At 36.4% G+C, this 21492-nt stretch overlaps 1 protein-coding gene across 2 annotated transcripts; it reads right to left on the bottom strand.

Moving 5' to 3' along the window:
* Positions 1-525: 525 nt before the first annotated feature.
* prkchb (protein kinase C, eta, b) lies at positions 526-15170 on the bottom strand. 2 transcript variants are annotated; one of them, XM_056264453.1, is made up of 14 exons: positions 14705-15170; positions 11907-11970; positions 11012-11168; positions 10885-10919; positions 10710-10789; positions 10476-10605; positions 10248-10378; positions 9966-10115; positions 9652-9825; positions 8279-8433; positions 4995-5133; positions 4683-4871; positions 1725-1871; positions 526-955 (listed from the first exon to the last, which is right to left on the bottom strand). In XM_056264453.1, exons 1-14 carry the CDS (start codon positions 15044-15046, stop codon positions 803-805), a joined length of 2046 nt encoding a protein of 681 aa, XP_056120428.1. In that variant the 5' UTR covers positions 15047-15170; the 3' UTR covers positions 526-802. The 2 variants fall into 2 exon arrangements, with proteins under 2 accessions (XP_056120428.1, XP_056120429.1); XM_056264454.1 differs by having other exon boundaries at positions 527-955; positions 11945-11970; positions 14705-14738.
* Positions 15171-21492: the final 6322 nt, after the last annotated feature.

Genomic DNA, 21492 nt, shown 5'->3' with positions numbered 1-21492 from the left:
GCATCTTAATCTCATTAATTCCCATCACGGTGTACAGCACTATTGTGCATTATCAGTGCATTAACACTGCTTCAAATACAGAGTGAGCTTGTGAGAACAACAAATAAATCAGGATAATAAATAATTCATGGAGGATTTGCACGCCAACAGAGAACTGTGACATGACTGCAGGTCTGTTTGTCTTTGAGGTGTAAAGGATATGTTTTTTTTGTTTTTCTCATGAAAATTTCATGTTTCTATCTCAAGCCACAGATCCCCTGATTCATTATTCAATACTGGACAGGTGATATGTGTTACGTGTGGTTTAGGTAAACCAAAATTGTTCTTTACAATCTGTTACAAAAGGATTTTTCAAGTTTATTACTCAGACTTTAGTTAGCAATACTTTACAATACATAAATTAACTCATTACAATGACTCAATAACAACTCAATTAGTGCTCAATGCAATGATGAATGAATTTGTTCATATGCTTACTATAAAGCTGCAATGAATACGCATAGTAAGAAATAGATACACTTCTAAAAATAACATGCAAGATTCATTATGCAGACATTTATGCAGATAAAACCACTTAAAAATGCATCATTTCATTTCGGAAAACATCATTTTCTTCTTGACATTGTCATTACAAATAATTCTTTGGTCTGGATGGTGCTGTGGAGCATATTGCATTGCCTTCTTCTAAAGTTTGAAACGTGTCCATATTTTTGTCTTGGCAACAAGTCTGTCAACAGAGTCTATTACAACACGTTCGCTAGAGAGAGTTGATAAGGGAAAGTAACATCTAAATAAGCTTTGGCTAATGTTGGTTCCGTCGCAGCTCTGGAGCTGTGTAAGTGAAGTCTTTAAAATGATCCTGGTGGAAAGTGAAAAGGCTGTCCTCTATGGGTGTAAGACAGGGTTCCTCTTGGGTGAAGTCAGGGTCAAAATTTGCCACATCCTCAATAGATTCCTACAAACCAAAACCAAAACATTATTTTTGACCATATTCCAACTTTTCAAATGAATCGGATATTGGTTCTTTAATGTCACATCTGCTGATAAATAGCATCATTTGGTGCATCTATGAAAAATAGCACTCAATAGTATTTCACTGGTAAAGTAACTAAAGTAATTTTACTTAAATTACTTAAACGTTTCCTTTAAGTATATATATATATAATTAAATATATTAATATAAGTGTTGTAAAATGTATTCAATTCTATCAAACATTTTTGTAAATATAATGGAATAAATAATAATAATAATCAAGGCTATTTGTTACAGTGTGAGCAGGCAAGGAGATGGAGAGGTGGATCCAAATTAGCGATCAAGGACTTATTGTGCATTGGTTAACATGAACTAACTATGATCAATATATTTTTACAGCATTTATTAACCTTTGTTAATGTTAGTAAATAAAATGTTCATGTTATTTTACAGTACATTAACTGATGTTAACAAATAAACCTTTTGATCTTAAAAATGTATTAGTAAATGTTGAGATTAACATGAACCAAGATCAATACATGCTGTGGACGACGTATTGTTCATTGTAGCTCATGGTAAATAATGTCTAATTAAATGAATTAAAATGAAATAAATTAAAATAAATCAGTAATCAAAAATTGGCTCTGATTATTCAATATAAAGAAAGTCCATAACTGAATCAATATTGGTCAATGTCTACATACAACACACAGAGGAGAATTAAACAGTAGAAGTGCAGAGCTAGGCTTACTATTCGAGGTGTGAACGGTGGTGTGATCTCTCGTCTGTTCAGCTTCTCCCAGTCCAGTCCTGTGAAAAACAGGTGTGCAGTGATGGCCTCTGCCCCTCCATCTCTATCCATGCAGCCTAACCGACACGCTGGGTCTCTGGTGAGTAACTGGGTAGATAGATAGCAAACACAAATCTTCATTATTAAGCTTCTGACCACAAAAGTGCACTAGCTCAATCTTTCAAATAAATGCCACACTGTAAAAAAAAGAAAAGAAGAAGTGGTAACAAATGTTACCTTAAAGTGGGACTTCTACCTGATTTCACAGATAATGTTTTTGCTATAAATAAATGTACTGTATATAGGTTGGTTCAGTTATGTTAAATAGCATTGTAGACTTGAATATAACCAGTTAATTTAGATGTTACCATTTTTAAAATTACCACTTTTTCATTGCACTTGCACTTTTCAAATACAACTTTGTCTTTTTACACTGGCAAAATGGTCTCTGTCATACTGGTCTGCAAAGTTTTCTGTCCACAACCCTGCATAGATCAGATCACTGACTTAAGCCCTTGGAAAGGAGATATTATATTACTCCACTAATACGAGAAGACCTCTACTTAGTCACGTGATGTTAATCCTTCTACCATGACACAGCTCTTTAACCCTTCATGGGGCACAATGGAGCTTATGTAACGAGGCACAAAGGGCAGGGATAGCCTTTGATAGTGACATCTTGGGTCAAACAGCAGCAATGGGGTCTGCTCACAGGCTGTGCTCTCTGCTCCTTATTAGCCTCATTATGTTTTACTGGTGCTTATAGAAACAAAAGGCCAAGACCCTCAGAACAGCCAAGAAACATGTTCACTCTGAGCTCTTTAAATGAAGCCAGATTTGAGGTTATTCTGGTGAGAAGAAGAATCAGAGCTTGTTGAAGATTAGAACAAAATCAGGTTTCAGCATGAAGGCCTCGAGTAGAGAATCATTTTTATGAAATGTTTTCACAATTGGAGAGGAAGAGAGTGGTTTAATCATAAGACGTCACTGCCAGGAAAGTCACAGATTTCGCAACATAGCTGCCTGAGATGCAAGTCAAGATTCTGGGTTGTGTCCTTAGAGTAAAAGTAAAGAAACTGGTGTAGTAAAAGTCAGATAATTGTACTTGTAGTACAAAACAATGGATTCGATTCAAGTGGCGTCTTTGAGTACGCTTACATTAAAGCATTAAAGGGATAGTTCACTTTGAAATGAATTTTTGATATGTTTTAGCTTACCTCAAGGGCATCCAAGATGTAGGTGTCTTTGTGTCCACAGTATTTTCAATTTTGATATTTTTAGGTCAAACCGTTCTTGTCTGTCAGTCATATAATGCAGGTCTATGGGGTCCACCTCAAAGAGCATGCACAGAGAAGTCCAAATTAAACATGATTTAATGACTCGTAAATGTAAGTACACATTGATGGCCTAAGACACGAAACGAGCAGTTTGTGTGAGAAAACGAACAGTATTTATATCGTTTTTACCTCTTGTAAACACAGCCAGGTCCAAGTGATCTGACGGCGCCGGCGGTTCGGTCTTTTCCGGAAAGCACCGGAAGTGATCTCTCGCGCGTGTACGTCACTCATACAATTGTTTTATTTTTTAGGAATTGTTTTCTTTTACGACGGTTTAAACATCCCGAATAAGCGCAAATTAGTACCATTTTAATTAGCCGTCTTACCTACAATCTCTGCTCTGTGTAAACAATGAGTGACCTACACGCTCGAGGTTTCACTTCCGGCGCTTTCCGGAAAAGACCGAACCGCCGGCGCCGTCAGATCACTTGGACGTTGCTGTGTTTACAAGAGGTAAAAACGATATAAATACTGTTCGTTTTCTCACACAAACCGCTCGTTTCGTGTCTTAGGCCATCAATGTGTACTTACATTTACGAGTCATTAAATCATGTTTAATTTGGACTTCTCTGTGTATGCTCTTTGAGGTGGACCCCATAGGACTGCATTATATGACCGACAGACAAGAACGGTTTGACCTAAAAATATCAAAATTGAAAATACTGTGGACACAAAGACACCTACATCTTGGATGCCCTTGAGGTAAGTTAAAACATATCAAAAATGAATTTCAAAGTGAACTATCCCTTTAATTGAGACAGGCCTTTCTTTGTGTCATTGAGCTACAGTCTAGATAAATCAAATATTTGCATGCATCTCACCTCTGTTTGGAGCATGTGCTTAGGCCAATTGTATTCCAATTAACGTGTAAACATACTGGACGAAATGACTGAAATACCTGATTTACATGCAAATCAATAAACCGCCAATGCACGTAACCGCGTTTACAATAATGTATTAAAAAAAAAACAGGTTATTGCCTGCCTGGTGGTGACGTCAAAACGTAAGCATCCATGTATTACACTGTTTATTATGTGAGTTGTGACGTTAAATAAAGCATAAAAAACCCCAGTGTTTCAGAGTATTTTAAAATGTCAATGGGAAAGACTCATTCTCCTCTAGTATTTGAGGTTTCTAAAACTGTACCACTTGTCCTTTGGCTGCATGAGATAAGAACACATTTTGTATACTTCTTGGGTCAAGAAAAAGCAAGAGTTTACTTCCCTACCGTGAAACTTAATCTGCCATAAAGGGACGCATTTCTCTCACATATCACTCATGCACACTTCAATAAGCTGACAGAACGCAGATTAAGGAGTTTACATGCCGGGAGAAATCGGGGTAATGGGCAAAAATCTAGCTGTGTCGATCAGTTTATTCTTAAGGCGTAGGAAAAAAGTTTAACGAGTTTAAATGACCACACACGTTGCCGACTTATTAAGCATTATCAGGTTAAGAACGTGCATGTAAACGTGCAGTGTTTACGAAGAGACATTTTATAAAGACAAATTGTTTTGGTCTGACTTATTTTAAGTCATCATGTGTCATCAATCTGTTTTTTTGACTGCAGATCTGGACTCACTCCTCTAAGGATGTCCTCGGCCTCGTTGCTGAGCCAGGATGAATAAATGATCTCTTCTTTGAGGATGCACTCAAACAGCTCGTCCTCAGTCTCCGCTTCAAATGGAGCATGTCCCGAAAGCATCTCATAAAGCAGCACGCCCAGAGCCCACCAGTCCACTGATACGCCATACAGCTCCTCCAGGATGATCTGAGAGAGACACACAGCATTAAACACATCTACATGGGAAGAGAACACACACACACACACACACACACACACGCACACACACATCAACCATTATCTTATATATCCTCTTATAGTGGTGCTCACCTCAGGTGCAATATAATCTGGAGTCCCACAGAAGGTGCTAGTAATTTTTCCATTAAAGATTTCCTCTTTGCACATGCCAAAATCTGCCAGTTTGCAGTGGCCATGTCTGTCCAGGAGAATATTGTCCAGTTTCAAGTCCCTTTAAAACAGAATGACAAAACTCAAATTATTAATAAATAGTAAAATCGCACTGGGTGTAACCATCAAGTAAGTGACAACAAGGTTAAAGTTATTATTTTTATTATTATTAGATGTTTTCTGCACTTTCTTCACTTATTTTGAGACAGAATTTGTGCAATTCTGCTGAAAGGATTTAAACGTTAAAATGCATCAAATGAAGCAAAAAGTAATACACTCTTATCGGAAGCTAAAAGCATTATTGAATGCTTAACATAGCCAACATATTTTATTAAACAGCTGAAGGATTTGTATAATTTTATGAATGAAAGACATTACAACTGTAATTTATGTGTGCCTACACATAAGTCATAAATAACAAGCTGAAAGACAGCCTGCGGTAGCACGAACAATGCAAACTAAATATCGCAAACATACAATAGTGAATAACAAATGAGATACACAGAGGTGTCAAATGGTATTGACGCACTGACAAATGAGCGCAGTGCTTGCATGCTTGACACAAGTGTGTAGAGTAATCAGCATGAGGAGCATCATTCAGTCTGTCATCAGAGAAGGAAAGGCCATACTGATCCAGTGGAAAAGAGAATGACGGAATGTAAATTGCATTAACAGCTTCTTGTGGCCAAAGGTTTCCAAGGAAATGTGGTCTAATTTCATTAGAAAAAAATTAACAGAGAACACATTGAGAGGTGACCTCTTTACTGTGTTGTTAAAAGTGCATGACTGTGCCGCATTACTCAGTAAACAACAAAGAATAGAGTGTTTTACAACAACGTGTTGTTCCATCTCCCATTACTTCGTTCAGTCAGGGTAACACTGGAGCCTCATTCATGAAACAGGAGCATTTCTGTGTGAAATCATCTCTTGAGAATAATTGAGTATAGAAAATGTAAAAATGCAGAAAGTTTTCTGTGATGGGAGGTTTAGGGGCAGGGTTAGTTAAGAGGATAAAATATTCAGTTTGTACAGTATAAAAATCATTATGTGTATGGAAAGTGCCCATAAAACATTAAAACACAATGTGTGTGTGTGTGTGTGTGTGTGTGTTTCTGGCAACTTGTGTCTACTTGTTTCTTTTCAAATTATTTGTACAATGTTATTCACAAGTGTTATGAATCAGGTAATATACACAAATGGAAAAGAGAAAGAAAGACAGAGACAAAAAGATATCTTAACTTCCTTTACTTCATGCCTAGTGAACAAGCACAGAGACATGCAGAGACTCACGCTCACAGTTTTAGAGGGCTGGCGCTGGCAAAAATAACAGCATGGCAAACTCACCAGCCTGGCCATCAGCCACAGCCCGAATCTGCAGCTGGAGAACTGGCAGAACTATTGCAGAGCCAGCAAAATGGGCAAATCTCTCATTTTGCTTAACCATCATTGACGTAACCGAATGCTTTCCTCTCTACGTAAAACAACCCAAGACTCTTGCAATGTTGCAACAAAAGTCTTCAAACACTAAGTATTCTGAAAAAAAAAAAAAAAAAGGTTTATCATTTAATTTAAATAATGGGGCGGCAATGGCTCATAGGTTCATGTAGGTTGTCTACAAACCGGAAGGTTGGTGGTTCTATCCCTGGTTCCACCTGACCGAGTGTCGAGGTGTCCATGAGCAAGACACCTAACCCCAGCTGCTCCCGACGAGCTGGATGGCTGACACCGCCGTTGGTGTATGAATGAATGAGTGAGTGAATGGGTGAATGTGAGGCAATATGTAAAGTGCTTTGGTGGCCATTGGGTCTGTGAAAGCGCTATATATAAATCCTGTCCATTTACCATTTAATTTAAAAAAGAATAAAACAACAAAGGAAAGTGCGTCATTTCTGATGCCCTTTTGGAGACCAGATATAATTTAGCAACAGTGGAACAATTTGAGAGGTCAATAAACACTCTGCATTTGCACTTTATCCAAGCCTCCGGGTATAACAGGCTGAAGTGAGACTAAAACACTAAAGTCATTAATGAACTCTTCATTTCCTTCATGCACTGTCCATTCTTTTTGAATAAATCCAGTATAGTCTAGTCCTCGGATTAGAGCAGAGCCAGATTACACAGCATTACAGCAACATCTAATATAAGATCAGGGTTAAGCTAGGTGAAGTGGTGAGGAACAGCTTGATGACACAGAGGTCAACGAATCGTTGTATTGACAGTTTTATAAAAGGTGTGTTACAGGTGGCCCTGCAAAATCAATGCTGAAATATTGTGATGGGATTTTTCATATTTATTCAGAATAATATATGTGCATGTTATGCTATATTGCACTTTGTAACAGAAAAAGATTCATGTGATAAAATCAGAGCAGTGCACAGGCCTCTCTCTCTCACTCTCCCTCCCTTGCTCTCTCTGTCTTTCTGAGTAAACAGCTTATGTAATAATAGCTCCATTACATGCTGGGCAGGCCTGTGACGTCAGCTCAAGGCCACACTCAAAATGTCCCCATAGTCCTCTTACAATACAACACTGCCATCCTTCCCAGGACGCTACCCTTCTCCCCATAAGCTTCACTTCACAGAAGCGTTATAATTACCCTAAAATAATTTGCTTTAAAGCCCAATAAAATCAAAAGGAAAGGTGAGAGTGGCCATAAAGAGGCCCTTATGATTGTAAAGACGACAGAGGGTCAGCAAAGTTCACTGGAATTCCAGAAAAGACCCCACAGGGAAGCTTGTAAATGCTGCGAGCCTCATTTGAATGGGAAAGCAGTTTGCCAGATCTGTTTATATTTGGGCTTGGCTTGGCTCTATTACAAGGGTGATCGGAAAGCTTATTCAGGTAGACAAAGGTCATGTGATTACAGCCAGGAAGAGCACAATGTTCCGACGAGGAATAGGAAGACTAAGTCTAGGGCGGAGACTGTCTGTAAAATCTGACTAAATGTGTCAGGACATGCGTAGACTGATCACAAGCATGTCAAAGCAAACAACTGAAAGGCAGTTGCACTGGGGTGTGAAAATCTACAGTAATTTCAGAAGAACATTATGAATTTCAAATATTCTTTCCTTCCAACAAAGGAATCACATGTTTTGTACTTTAAAATCGTGAGGAAAGATAAGCTAACTTGGACAGCTAGCTCAAAAATAATGTAGCAGAGAAAAGATAAAATAAGTGACATTAACACGATCCACAGTATTCCTCACCTGTAAATGATGCCTTTGGAGTGAAGGAACATCAGGGCCAAAATGATCTCCGCGGCATAAAACTGTGCTCGTGGCTCATCAAAACGCCTGCACTTCTGGATGTGGAACATGAGGTCACCACCATTCACAAACTCCATGACAAAGAATAACCGATCCTGGTAAAAGGAAGAGCACAGGTTAGCAAATACTGAGAAAAATAATGTGGAAAAACGTGTTATAAAGTATAAAAGAGTCAAATACAAAGGATGTATTCAATATATTCATTCTATTACTTCTCCAGCATTAATAAACATGTAAATATGAAATATGTACAATATTTGAACTTGTGTTATATAACACATTGATGCTAATAGTGTAAAAATGGCTATAAACAACAATTTATATATTATATTTTACACATACATCTATTGCAATTATAAAACATTTATTTAATATACACAACTGTTCAAAAGTTTATAAATGTCTTTACTGTCACTTTTTATCAATTCATCAATAGTATGATAAAATCATACACAGTAAAAGAAAGATAAAATGTGTAAGTCAACAAAAAACTCGCATCGCTTCCTATAAAGGTTTTCGGTATGGAGAGCAGGAAGTGAATACCATTACTAACCAAGACGCTCACGCTCCATCTACTGTTTACATTGGGTATTGCAACTGTCATCACTCATTTGATAGCATTAAATGGACCAACGGCTATTAAGCTGTCCGATTTTTAACCCCAGGAAATATTCTCATGAAGTTTCAGGAGATTGAAGATAAAACAAAAGTATTTCATGGACTTAAACAATTATTTTGATATGATGCCGAGGGGTTTTGCCAAAAAACATTGTGTTTCCTGGTTGAGTGAGGCCTGAGGGAAATGGAGTGTCTACATTCAACAACACTTGTCAATGTGGGGACCATGATGACATAAGTTAACCTCTACTGCAAAGTCTAGCGTGATTTCTTCTGGGCTCACGTTACAGATTATCTACCCGATAACATGTCAACAAATCATACACTGAACCGAATTCACCCCTGACCGGATTACGGCATTTACTCTGGTTTCCCGAAAGCTGTATGAGAAGCATTTCTAGATTCTTCTATTGTCTTATGAATTAATTCTTAGAACAAGGAATCAAACTTTCAATGTACACTGTAATGATACTGGTCATTTTCTGTGAGGACATTATCTGTTAAGTTTACGGACATTTCCTTTACCCTAAAACACGATGCAACGTAATGCATAATTCAGGGTAATTCAAGGGTAAGCCTTATGTATGGAATATGGGATTGATCAAATCTGTTACAGTACATTGATTGTCATTATTTTACCTCTATTCATCATATGACATGCTATTAGCACCTTAAATCCATTTGAGGATTCTTACCGCAGTCTGAAAGCAGTAGTAGAGCTGTGTGAGAAATGGATGTTGGTGGGCCAGAGTCAGCACTCTCTTCTCAATCATGGTTGCCTCGACATCATCGTCTTGCAGTATGACATCCTTCTTCAGCATTTTCACAGCAAAGACCCTGTGGTCAGTTTTTAGACGAGCCAACATCACCTACAGATGCACACATATACACATCTGTGGTTAAAAGTGCCAGGACGTTCTTAAGCCATATCGAACATTTATAATGATCAAATGCAAGGGAATGTAATCTTGGTATTAGTGGTAAGGAGGCATAGTTGCATGTGCGATACCTTGCCAAAGCTGCCTTTTCCCAACACTTGCAAGAAACTAAAGTCTTCCAGACCAACTTTAACAGTCTCGTCCTCTTGCTCCTCAAATGATGTTGGCATGCTTTTAATGGAGTTATTCTGACTCTTTATTCCTGTCATGTGCAGAGAACTCTACGGAGAAAAAATACGGAGAAATGTACTCAATGTACACACATTTGGAGGAATATCTCTCAAAGACAATCAAAATGTGCATATAACCAAAGCAAATATTATTGATATTCGAGATGGCTCTTATGAAGATACCTGAGGCTTTTGATTGGAGAGTGTGTTGAGCAATCCAATCTCTGACAATTTGCTGGCCAGTTCCGAACTGTTCACTCCGCAGTTGGGTGCAACATTTTGTTCACAGCGTTTGTGGATGTTCATCTTGCAACCTGAACAAATCCACACCACACAGATGTCAACAACAATCTTTGACTACAAAGCAGCCGTGTTCACATGTATTCCAATAAGTCGAGCAAATGTGCTTACTCTTGCATTGGAGACCCTGTTTGATCAGGCCGTACAGGAGAGATCCGCAGTGGTTACAGTATGTGGGAACTTTGTAGTTGTGTTCTCTAAACTGGTGGGGTAAGTTGACGCTGAAGCCCTGCCTTTGGCCCTGTACACAGAGTAATACCGGTATGCATGTCAAATGGATCCACAAGACATCATTTTGTCATCACACATGCATTTACACACGCACGCACGCACTCACTCACTTACCTCATTTAAATCTTTCTTCATTCGTGGACACTCACTTACAATCAAGTTATGACACCTCTTATGGACCACACACGCGCACACTAGAATAGTGAGGCAAAAAGTGAAGGTTGCTATACCTTGTTGTGTATGCATATGGGAAAATGATGATTCCACTAATATAAGTAACCATACACACCTTGACATTGATAACCTTGCTTTCCAATAACACCCCTGGGAAAAGATTATATTTTTATAACCACATGGCATACCATACATTAATTGAGGCTATGTGCATGAAGGTGTGTTTTCTATGTAAGTCTCACCAAATGAAGTTTTTGCAATGGCAGCAAAAAGTAGGCTGGGGAAGGAAGGTTGCCATAAACTTATGACCGTAGACTTGGTGGACCTTTCTTTTCTTTAAAGCTTTTTGCCCCTCTCTTGTAAGTTTTTTATGGGGTCTCGATCCATTCACAGCTTCATCTGAAATTGATGGCAACACTCAGTCAGCACAATTAAAATGCCAACAGAATTAACTGTAAAGTTAAAACTAACTGTTGTGGATAAGTACACATAAAAGTGGGACATTTACAAAGAATTATGAAAAGCTGGTTATGATGCTGACCATTTTTTTTAGAATAAAACTTAAAAAAGAGATTGAATACTATGTTTAAACTAAGACAAAAATATAACAACATCTTTATTAAAAGACATAAAATGGTGAAATATTTTTTTTCCATCAGTCTAAGAGAAAAACAGCACACCCGGTTCTATTTATAGCTTAACTGTCTACTGTAAATGTTCATGGCAGATTTGTCACAGACATATATACACATAAACAAACACTTTATATTATAATTACACATCAATAATTGCTTTTTATATAAGAATAATAAAAATGTAGGTAACACTTTAGTTTAGGGTTCAATTGACTAGTTGCTTATTAGCATGCATATTAGGATATTGGCTGTTTATTAGTACTTATAAAGCACATATTAATGCCTTATTCTACATGACCATATTCTACATCCCTAATCCTACCCAATACATAAACTTAACAACTACCTTACTAACTGTTAATAAGACGTAATAAGGTGTTTATTCAGGCAAAAGTTTTAGTTTATAGTTAGTTAATAGTGAGAATTGGACCCTAAACTAAAGTGTGACCAAGATTTATATTTAAAACATTAAACATATTTATAGTTAATGAAAACAGCTAACCATCTGTAAAGGAGCCAGTGAGAGAGATGGATACATACACACTTCCCTCTGGTTCCAGATTCACCTGGAAGAAGAGATAACCGGTGAGATACAATATATTACACTTTAAAAGCACACTAAAACCTACTGTAAGTGCTGACACTATGATAAAATATCACTTTTATATAAAATATAATATCCTGTAGTAGAGTTTCATAGCATTTGTGTTCAATGTTTAGCTGTTGCAAAAACAAACTATATATAAAAAAAAAAACATTTTAAAATACTTTTTTAGTTTACATTGTGATTATATAAACTGTAAAAATAGCATGATAGTCTGCACACAAACTGAAAATATTTAAACGGTGATACATTTAGCTAAATGGACATGTTTTCTTTTAGAGAAAAGGATGTGGCTGTACTGTTTGATGTGGTTAAGACCATGACAGGTCACAAAATGCTGTGAGCTTTTATTACTCTTCAATGTCTGTATGTCTTATGAGTTAAGGTTGTTTTATTAACTTTTATATTTCACTGCAGCATATTAACAGTCATCTCTCTCTCTCTCTCTCTCTCTCTCTCTCTCTCTCTCTCTCTCTCTCTCTCTCTCTACACACTGACCTTCAATCACAATCTCAGTTATTTGATCTTTGAAGTCATTCTCTTGCTTCCTATCATTTAGCTTGCCCTGTGAAGTGGGAGGAATTCCTGTAATGTGAGGCAAGACGAGGAAAGCAGGACTAGCTGGTTCAGGGAGTTAAATCCATAGCACGCACCATGAAGCACAACAAGTGTTTAGGGATAGGAAGGTTTAAACATTGACCCACGACACTTGAAAAGTATTTAAAAAGTATCAAATGTAAAGAGACAAACTCAGCAACGCACATCGTTTTCCATATTACATACACATTATCTAAGCAGGAAACTGCATAACAGATGCAAAGATTAACAAACTCTCAGCTGTGAAGTGTGAAGCCAAAGCAGAGGTTTAACCAACCACCAACTCAGTTATGTTTGGCCGCTGGCTTTAAAATGAAAAAACACTCAGCCGAATAGAAATCAAATCATTACAAAATGTCAACTTGAGTTCTGGTGAATGCTATTGCAAGTACATGTGGAAAGCTAAAGATTTACAACATATGGGAGGTTTATATGGGTCAAAGAGAGGAATCTGGCTAGTTTGGTTGAGCAGCATGTCTGCACTGGTGGTACGTGAGTTTGCAAGCGCATCCCCCGCAAACACTGAGTGATAAAACCACATTTGCAAAATAACCAGCACATTTTCTGCAACCTAAACCCCCCCGGTTTTACGGTTCAGTAAAGTAGAATAAGTTGACATGTAGTTGCAGAGTTACTTATAGTCAGCAGAATATCTGTTGGGGAGTAACAGTATAAAGTGTTAGCAGATAAGCAGACAGTCTACTAATACTCTAATGACTGCTAGTTGACATGTAGTTGCAAAGTTACTTATATTTAGTAGAATGTCTAAAGTGGACCATCAAAATAAATATACCGTCCAAATGAAGCCTAAAGCTAATACTGTACATAGGCCTACTGAAAATAATGATTTCATGTTCTATGCCGAATTTGTAACCTTGAAAAAGGTACATTTCAGAAGTTTTAGTAGCCTATGAAACATAACCTTAAACACCCACAAAAAACATCATAATCAGATTTCAAAACACAACGAGAAAAACAACTGCAAAGGCTCATTTGACCACATTTTATCACTTGGACTAAAGGGAAGGCAGACACGAGTATGTCAAACCACACATCACCGTTTACCCAATAGATGTAAGAGAAGGTGACGCTCTGAGAGTTTCCGTGATGCATGGTGGGGTGCAACCTTTTTTACAGTCTATGGGTGCAACATGCGGTTCTGAGCACGACCTAGTTATTGCACAGACAAAAGCGACAGGACCCTCTGACAAGAACACTGAAAGGCCTGCAGTCAGGAAAGACTAAAACTACAAAGAAAATGGAGCGATGCGTTCCACAGCTCTCACTTAGCATTTAATTGCATTTTGTATGCAAATTATATCAAAGTATTAATATCAAAAGTAAAAATATCATGTTCAGGGAATGACTCTGAATATAACATTTAAAGAGATAGTTCACCAAAAAATGAAAATCCTTTCATCATTTACTCACCCTCAAGTTTTTCCAAACCTGTATGAATTTCTTTCTTCTGCTGAACACAAAAGAAGATATTTTGAAAAATGTGGTTAACCAAACTGCGCCCCATTGACTTACATAGTATTTTTTCCAACTATGGAAGTCAATGGGGCCCATCAACTGTTTGGTTACAAACATTCTACAAAATTTTTTTTGCAACAACTTGAGGGTGAGTAAATGATGACAGGATTTTCATTTTTAGGTGAACTATCCCTTTTTAAGTATCAAGGTTCACAACGATAAAATCGCATGCTATATGAGGTAAGGTAACCATAGCAACAGTTGCTCGATCGATGTTTCATAATTTACATCGATAACACAAATAATTTTTCATGTTATATATTTCTTTATTTCAGACCCATGGGTCCATATAAACATACAACATATATAAACAACAAAACACCAAACACATGTTACAATTGTATATCAATCAATAGCCTATGTCTATCAATTTTTTTTATCGTCAAACAGTAAATTATGGTGATGATCATGTCAACATGTCTGCCCTAAATTAGCATAATAACTATTGTAAAACTCCTCGTCTTCCTCTCTTGTGTGTGTGTTTTTTTATACCAAGTTACCACACCTCTATAGCCTATTATATAGCTATAGGAACAATTGTTTTATACACAGTGAAAACTCACCCATCCTTCAAAGGTTTGTCTTGTGTTTGATGGCACTATCAGTTCGTCAAGCTGGATTCTGTAATTTGCGACAAAATCGTCGTATCCTATAGGGGTGTTATTGAAAACAGCCAGTTCCAGCTCTTTGCCATTCGAGATGTATGGGCAGAATTCATCATCGAAGGTCGGCTTGTTGGTCTTCAACTTTGTGGCGGTTTGTCCAACTTTCAGATTATCTACTTTAACAACTATGTAAGGATCCAGTTGGGTTTTCTTATGAAAGGTGTGGCGAGTTGAAAAAGTTGTTGGTTTTAAATCCACTGCCTCCCCGATACGCAGCCTCAAATATCCGTTGAATTTCATAGTCGTAGCTCCAATAGGCTATTTAATATTCGATGCAATATACCGAAAAGGCAATAAATCGAAATAATTCACCTTTCAATTAAGACGAAATCATAATAGGCTAAACTACTAAATAATACGTTCTGGAGAAACATAGAGCTGACATAGTCACAGTCAAAAACCTGAAACAGCGAAACCACAGATGAGTGCTGAGCTGTCGTTCTTCATAAAATTGTCAAGAGTAAACCTCTCTCTCTCTCTCTCTCTCTCTCTCTCTCTCTCTCTCTCTCTCTCTCTCTCTCTCTCTCTCTCTCTCTCTCTCTCTCTCTCTCTCTCTCTCTCTCTCTCTCTCTCTCTCTCTCTCTCTCTCTGTAGTTTGAGCTATGCGAAGCGTCACGAATAGATACATGAAATAGGTAGGCTACATTCCGTGTTTGTGCCGTCATCTAGTATAACTATGCAGACAATGCGAGCATAACAAAGACAAAGTCGATGATTAGACACACCTGACTCTGTGCTTCTCCTACCAACAGAGATATGGAAATCCATTTAGAATGAATCACAATTAGGGCTAGACTCCAGTAGTTTTCTTTTTTTTTTCAGTGCACAACTAGGCTACTATTTCTAATGATGTCTATAATGAAGCTTTAAATCTTAAATTAAATCTCTCTCGTTATGTAATAAGCATTAACTGCACTGTGTAACAGGCCAACATCTTTTCCCAAGAAAACAGAGCAGAACAACTTTTAATACGATGTCAGCTAGCATTAGAGGAAAGTGAAAGTGAAAGAGAGGGATATCATTTGTGACACAATTATGTTAAATGTGATAGTCAGCAACTGAATCTAATATCTGAATCTTAAGTCTATACAACAGGGTCAATATGTGTGTGCATATACACACACGCTCACACAGTTTATAGAATAAAACAAAAATGGTCATTATATAGGCTATATATATATATATATATATATATATATATATAGGCTACTGTAGGCCTATATGTCATTTTCTCAGACCTTGAATAATGCAAAGAAAACTAGTTTGAATACATTTTTAAACAACACAATACTAATGTTTTAACTTAACTTATAATATTTATATTTCATAATAATCTTTATTTCAATTAACTAAAATTTGTAATTGTTTTAGTTAACAATAACAATACTGGACCCCTTTGATGTAGCCTATAGCAGGCAAATATTTTATGTAAGCTTGCATAAAATATTTGCCTTTAACTCTTGTTTGTTTGAACATGATTCAAACAAACAAGAGTTATGCAGTAGTGCTATGCTCAGTTTTCCAGAAGAGGGCAGTGTTGCATAACGCTGCATTGTGGCATCAAACGTCACCTTTACCAATTTAGGTTTCTAATTTCTAAAATGCTCTTCCAGGCAGTAGCGGTTCTGGCTTATTTTTGTGCCCTAGACGAAAAAAGACATGTCGCCCCTCCAACACCCCCCACCTCCCCAAAGTAGGCTATGTTAAAGGGATAGTTCACTTTGAAATTAATTGTTGGTATGTTTTTAGCTTACCTCAAGGGCATCCAAGATGTAGGTGTCTTTGTTTTCGCAGTAGTTTCAATTTTGATATTTTTAGGTCAAACCGTTGTCTGTCAGTCATATAATGCAGGTCTATGGTAACTTCCTCAAAGAGCATGCGCACAGAGAAGTCCAAATTAAACATGATTTAATGACTCGTAAATGTAAGTACACATTGATGGCCTAAGACACGAAACGAGCGGTTTGTGAGAGAAAACGAACAGTATTTATATCGTTTTTACCTCTTGTAAACATAGCACATGTCCAAGTGATCTCTCCCGCGTGTACGTCACTCATTGTTTACACAGAACAGATCGTAGGTAAGACGGCTAATTAAAATGGTACTAATTTGCGCTTATCCGGGATGTTTAAACCGTAGTAAAAAAAAAAAAAAAAAAAAAAATTGTATGACTGACGTACACGCGCGAGAGATCACTTGGACGTGGCTGTGTTTACAAGAGGTAAAAACGATATAGGCTACTGTTCGTTTTCTCACACAAACTGCTCGTTTCGTGTCTTAGGCCATCAATGTGTACTTACATTTACGAGTCATTAAATCATGTTTAATTTGGACTTCTCTGTGCATGCTCTTTGAGGTGGTGACCATAGACCTGCATTATATGACTGACAGACAAGAACGGTTTGACCTAAAAATATCAAAATTGAAAATACTGCGGAAACAAAGACACCTACATCTTGGATGCCCTTGAGGTAAGCTAAAAACATACCAACAATTAATTCCAAAGTGAACTATCCCTTTAATGCACATTATAGCCTATATATCTCCATTATAGCATATGGGTGATTCTTTAACTATGGTACTTTTCTTGTCCCTGGATGAAATAATAAAATCTAAAAAACATTTCTTCTTTTTTGTTTTTGGCACATTTACTTCACCCTAAGGGGAACTTATAAAAAATGTATCATGGCTCAATCATTCTTTTTATTATATATTATGAGGCCTTTTATGCATGATTTTTACTGTTTTCCCTCTGTCCCTAAGCCAGACTTTGTACCTTCAACCTTGCTTAATTCTGAATTAAATATTTAAATAATGTAGATTTTAAGTACAAATTATAAAATAATATCTATTTCAATTATACATATTATGTATTGCCATATTTATTCACATTTTCCTATATTTTTCATAAGTAGAACCCCTGTACCTTGGGTTCACGGTCATTTCCACCACACAGTACAAAATAGAATCCTGGGATCATTGTTTTAGGTTTGTTTACTTAGTAACCATAGCAATATAAACTCCACAGTGAACACATGGCTGGGTGAAAGGGTGACCTCTTTAGGGGGTAATGTAAAGAAGAAAAATCAAGGTAAATATGACTAAAACTGAGAGTATGTTTATTGGCCGTCATTTCCAAACGGCTCATATTTCACATGGACGTAACAATAACTGGATAAATTTAATTTAATAATGTATAATTTGTGTATATTTAATGCTAACTCTAAAACTAATATTAGCAGGCTAACATATCATGATATTTTAGAGGGAAAGGGGGGAAATGTCATTTCCACCACAGTCACTTCCACCACGGTGTTCATTGTGGTGGTAAAGACAGGTTGTGGTGGAAATGACATTGTTCGTGCTAAACAGCAAATTATTTGGGCTATAATACTAAAATTTAAATGTAAAAAAAATCATTTAATGAAGTTAAGGTAAGGAAATATTTTATTATTTTTTATAAAAATATATTGGTATTAAATGCATTTTCTGAGAATTTATATTTCAAGTTTTGACTGCAAATGTCACGTCCATAACGCTGAAATTGCCCAATTTTAATTGATCCTCAATAGTTTTGTGGTGTAGGTCTACATATTTTATAATGTTAAGTTCAAATAATACTAATAGTAATTTAAAGATGTGGTAGCATTGGATCTACTGACAAGACCCACACAATTTGCTGTAAGTGTTTTAAGAAGCTTGCTCAAATGACCAGCAACACGTCCAACATGCAGATGCATATCTTACGGCACCATCCCAAAATCAATTTAGTTGAAGCACAGAAAACAACCCAAAATCAGCAGCCTACACTGCTTAGTTTAGTATAATAATTTGCATAGTTAATATTGTTCTTTGGTGTTCAGTTTACACAGGGTTTTCAAATGTTATTTAATAAAAATATATTTTCTTTCTCTCAAAATCTTTTTTTTTTCACCCCTAAGCCCCGCCCCGTTATACTAACCGAATCGTGGGTCAAAAATTGTGATACGAACCGAATCGTGGGTTTGGTGTATCGTTACAGCCCTAACAAATAGTCACTGTCATCTAATCCTGTTTTCTTTCAGTTTTTTTTGCAATAGCAAATGTATTTAAAAAACACAGTTACCACTGCCAAAGAAAAACTAATGTTCAAAAGTGAAGGGTCAAGAGCCCAACTAAACTAAACACTTATCACCATCATGGTAACATCAAATAAAAATAAAATTACATCTAAACCTCTGTCACCTTTTAATAATAACTTCTGTAGACGTCTGACATAAAGTCAAACTGGTTAGTAATAAGTGAAGCTGGAAATGCTGTTTGTGGAGTTGTTTAATCCTCCTCTGCTGAGATCTTCACAGATTTAATGTCTTTTATCTTCAGTTGATTTCATCTTTTTTCTGTTCTTCTTGTTCCTCTTTCCTTCAGTGATTCTGCTTGTTAACAGCAGGTGTCCATCAGTGTCTGAATTAACTCACTTGTTTTAATCACTCAGTCAAATGGACTATATTAGTGAACTAATGTAGGGAATAGTGACTGAGGGTATAGGGTGTGATTTGGAACACAGTCTCTGAGTGTTGACTTTGAGCGCTGTTAATTCACAGTATATTCCTGTAGGCTACTTTCTCGAAAACTACATATATCACCCAGAATGCATTTTTTCTACAGTATATTGCTGTTTTAATGGAAACTAGCATGTTACTGTCAAATCTTTGCCCTTTTTTAACAGCAATTTTTGACAGTGAGGGACTGATTGGAAGTTGGTGTGTGGTACGGTATGATGGGGATCCTTACCCTGGCATTATACAGGATGTGGACCCTGAGGGTTGTGTATTGTGTCTTGTGTATATTAAGGTTATATTAAGGTAATGATGTCATAAAGGGTTTGCTCTAATTTGAACTACTTTGACCAAGTTCAGCATGTAGAAACCAGTGAATAAATGATTTGCTGATTTTTAACACATATACATGTTTTTTAATTTTTTGGATTGTTTTTCATTTAAAAATATTGATATGTTTTTGTTTATTAATGCTGTTGCTTATTGGTTTGCTCTGGTTCACCACATAGAGCATTAGAAAAATAGTTTTTAATTGGAAGTTGCCTGTCTATGTCATTTCCACCACACACTGTCTCTTCCGCCACGCCATGTCATTTCCACCACAACACATATTTTAAAGTAAAACATATAAAAAAACATACAATCAAACCAACTATATTCAGTGGTGTTGATAATTGTGCATTTAGGGGTAAGATATGTGTATACACTTTAAGAAATACATGATTTTGAGCTATAATAAGTAAATGAAATGTTCCAGGCATCTAGTTTTAGGTGTTTTTAGTGTAAACATTGTAAAATCTTTACAGTTACATTTCTGGAAAAAAAAAATCAATTACAAATTTGATCAGAGATGTGTGTGCTATTTAATCAAATATATTTATTACATAAGATATTTAATTATTTTCTCTTCAAAACACATGTTTTTTCTATGTGATGGAAATGACCGTTTTCTTGGACTGTCAGATAAAAATGGCAAAATATATATATTATTCAAATACAAATCAGCACAGCCAACTTAAGGGAAGGTTTCTAGACAGATTGAGAAACCAAATGATACTAAAAAACTGTTTGTAGAAATGGTTTCATTTTCTGAAACTGTCTAGCTCAAAGAGTACCATAGTTGAAGAATCACCCATATACATATAGCCTATATTTCTGATATTTCATCAGTCAATCGTGGAAGTCTGGTGGTTGATAGCTTCTGGCAACATTAAATCCAGGAGAGAAGATAATTCTAAGAAAGAGCACAAGAGATTCGCGCACCGAGCGAGCGAGAGCAGAGCCATGAGACCACATATTTGAGAGCGCGCGTCCAGTTTTGTACGATAGTGAAGGAAAACTGCGTGCGAGCGAGAGATTAGTGCTCGCGCATTAGATAGATGCGCTTTCGAGAACTGTCATTAAAATGAAGTCATAGAAACTGCCTCAAATGAACTATAAAGAAGAGAAGATGCATTGTCTGAAAGCTGCACTGTAAACCCTAATGCTCAAAATAATTAATTGGTTTGAGTAGGACAAACTTAAATTAAACAAATTAGTTCAGTCAAATTAACTTTTATGAGTATTTAGCACTTTCTTTTTCTTTCAAGTTTACTGAACTGATATATTTTAAGTAAACTGAACTGTTTCATTGTTTTGAGTTTTATGAAATTATTTATTTTAATTTAGACGAACTTAAGTTTAACTGAAACAGCTGGGATGTCTATTTCCCAGCATGCTTTGCCGATGGCACTCGAAAGGGAGAGTAAATGCTAAAATTAAGTGTAATATAATGTTTTTTTGTGTGTAAGATTAATGTTATGTGTGAGATTTAGTAGTGATTCATGTTTTGTTATGCTAATTTAGAAGAATTTCTGTTAATGTTGGCTTTAGGATAGTTACCATCATGGTGACAAGTGGTGCATGCAGCTTGATTTGAGAGCAAATAATCCATTTATATTGCTGTGCTCATACAGTGTTTCTGTATAACATACGATTGCTAATATGTTAGCATTTACTATGTTAGCAGATTAGCTTTTTAAAGCTAACTAAGTTTATACTAATAAAAGTATTTTGAGTTCTGCCAACTTATTTGGGTTTACAGTGTACTTCATAGATTTAAGTTATATTAACTGAATGGAATTAATACTATTAACTTTATTTACCCAA

Source organism: Rhinichthys klamathensis, unplaced genomic scaffold, assembly GCF_029890125.1.
Source record: "Rhinichthys klamathensis goyatoka isolate OS25496 unplaced genomic scaffold, OSU_Roscu_1.1 h1tg000221l_1, whole genome shotgun sequence".
NCBI classification, from domain to species: Eukaryota; Metazoa; Chordata; class Actinopteri; order Cypriniformes; family Leuciscidae; genus Rhinichthys; species Rhinichthys klamathensis.
This window is presented reverse-complemented; position numbering and strand designations above follow the sequence as displayed.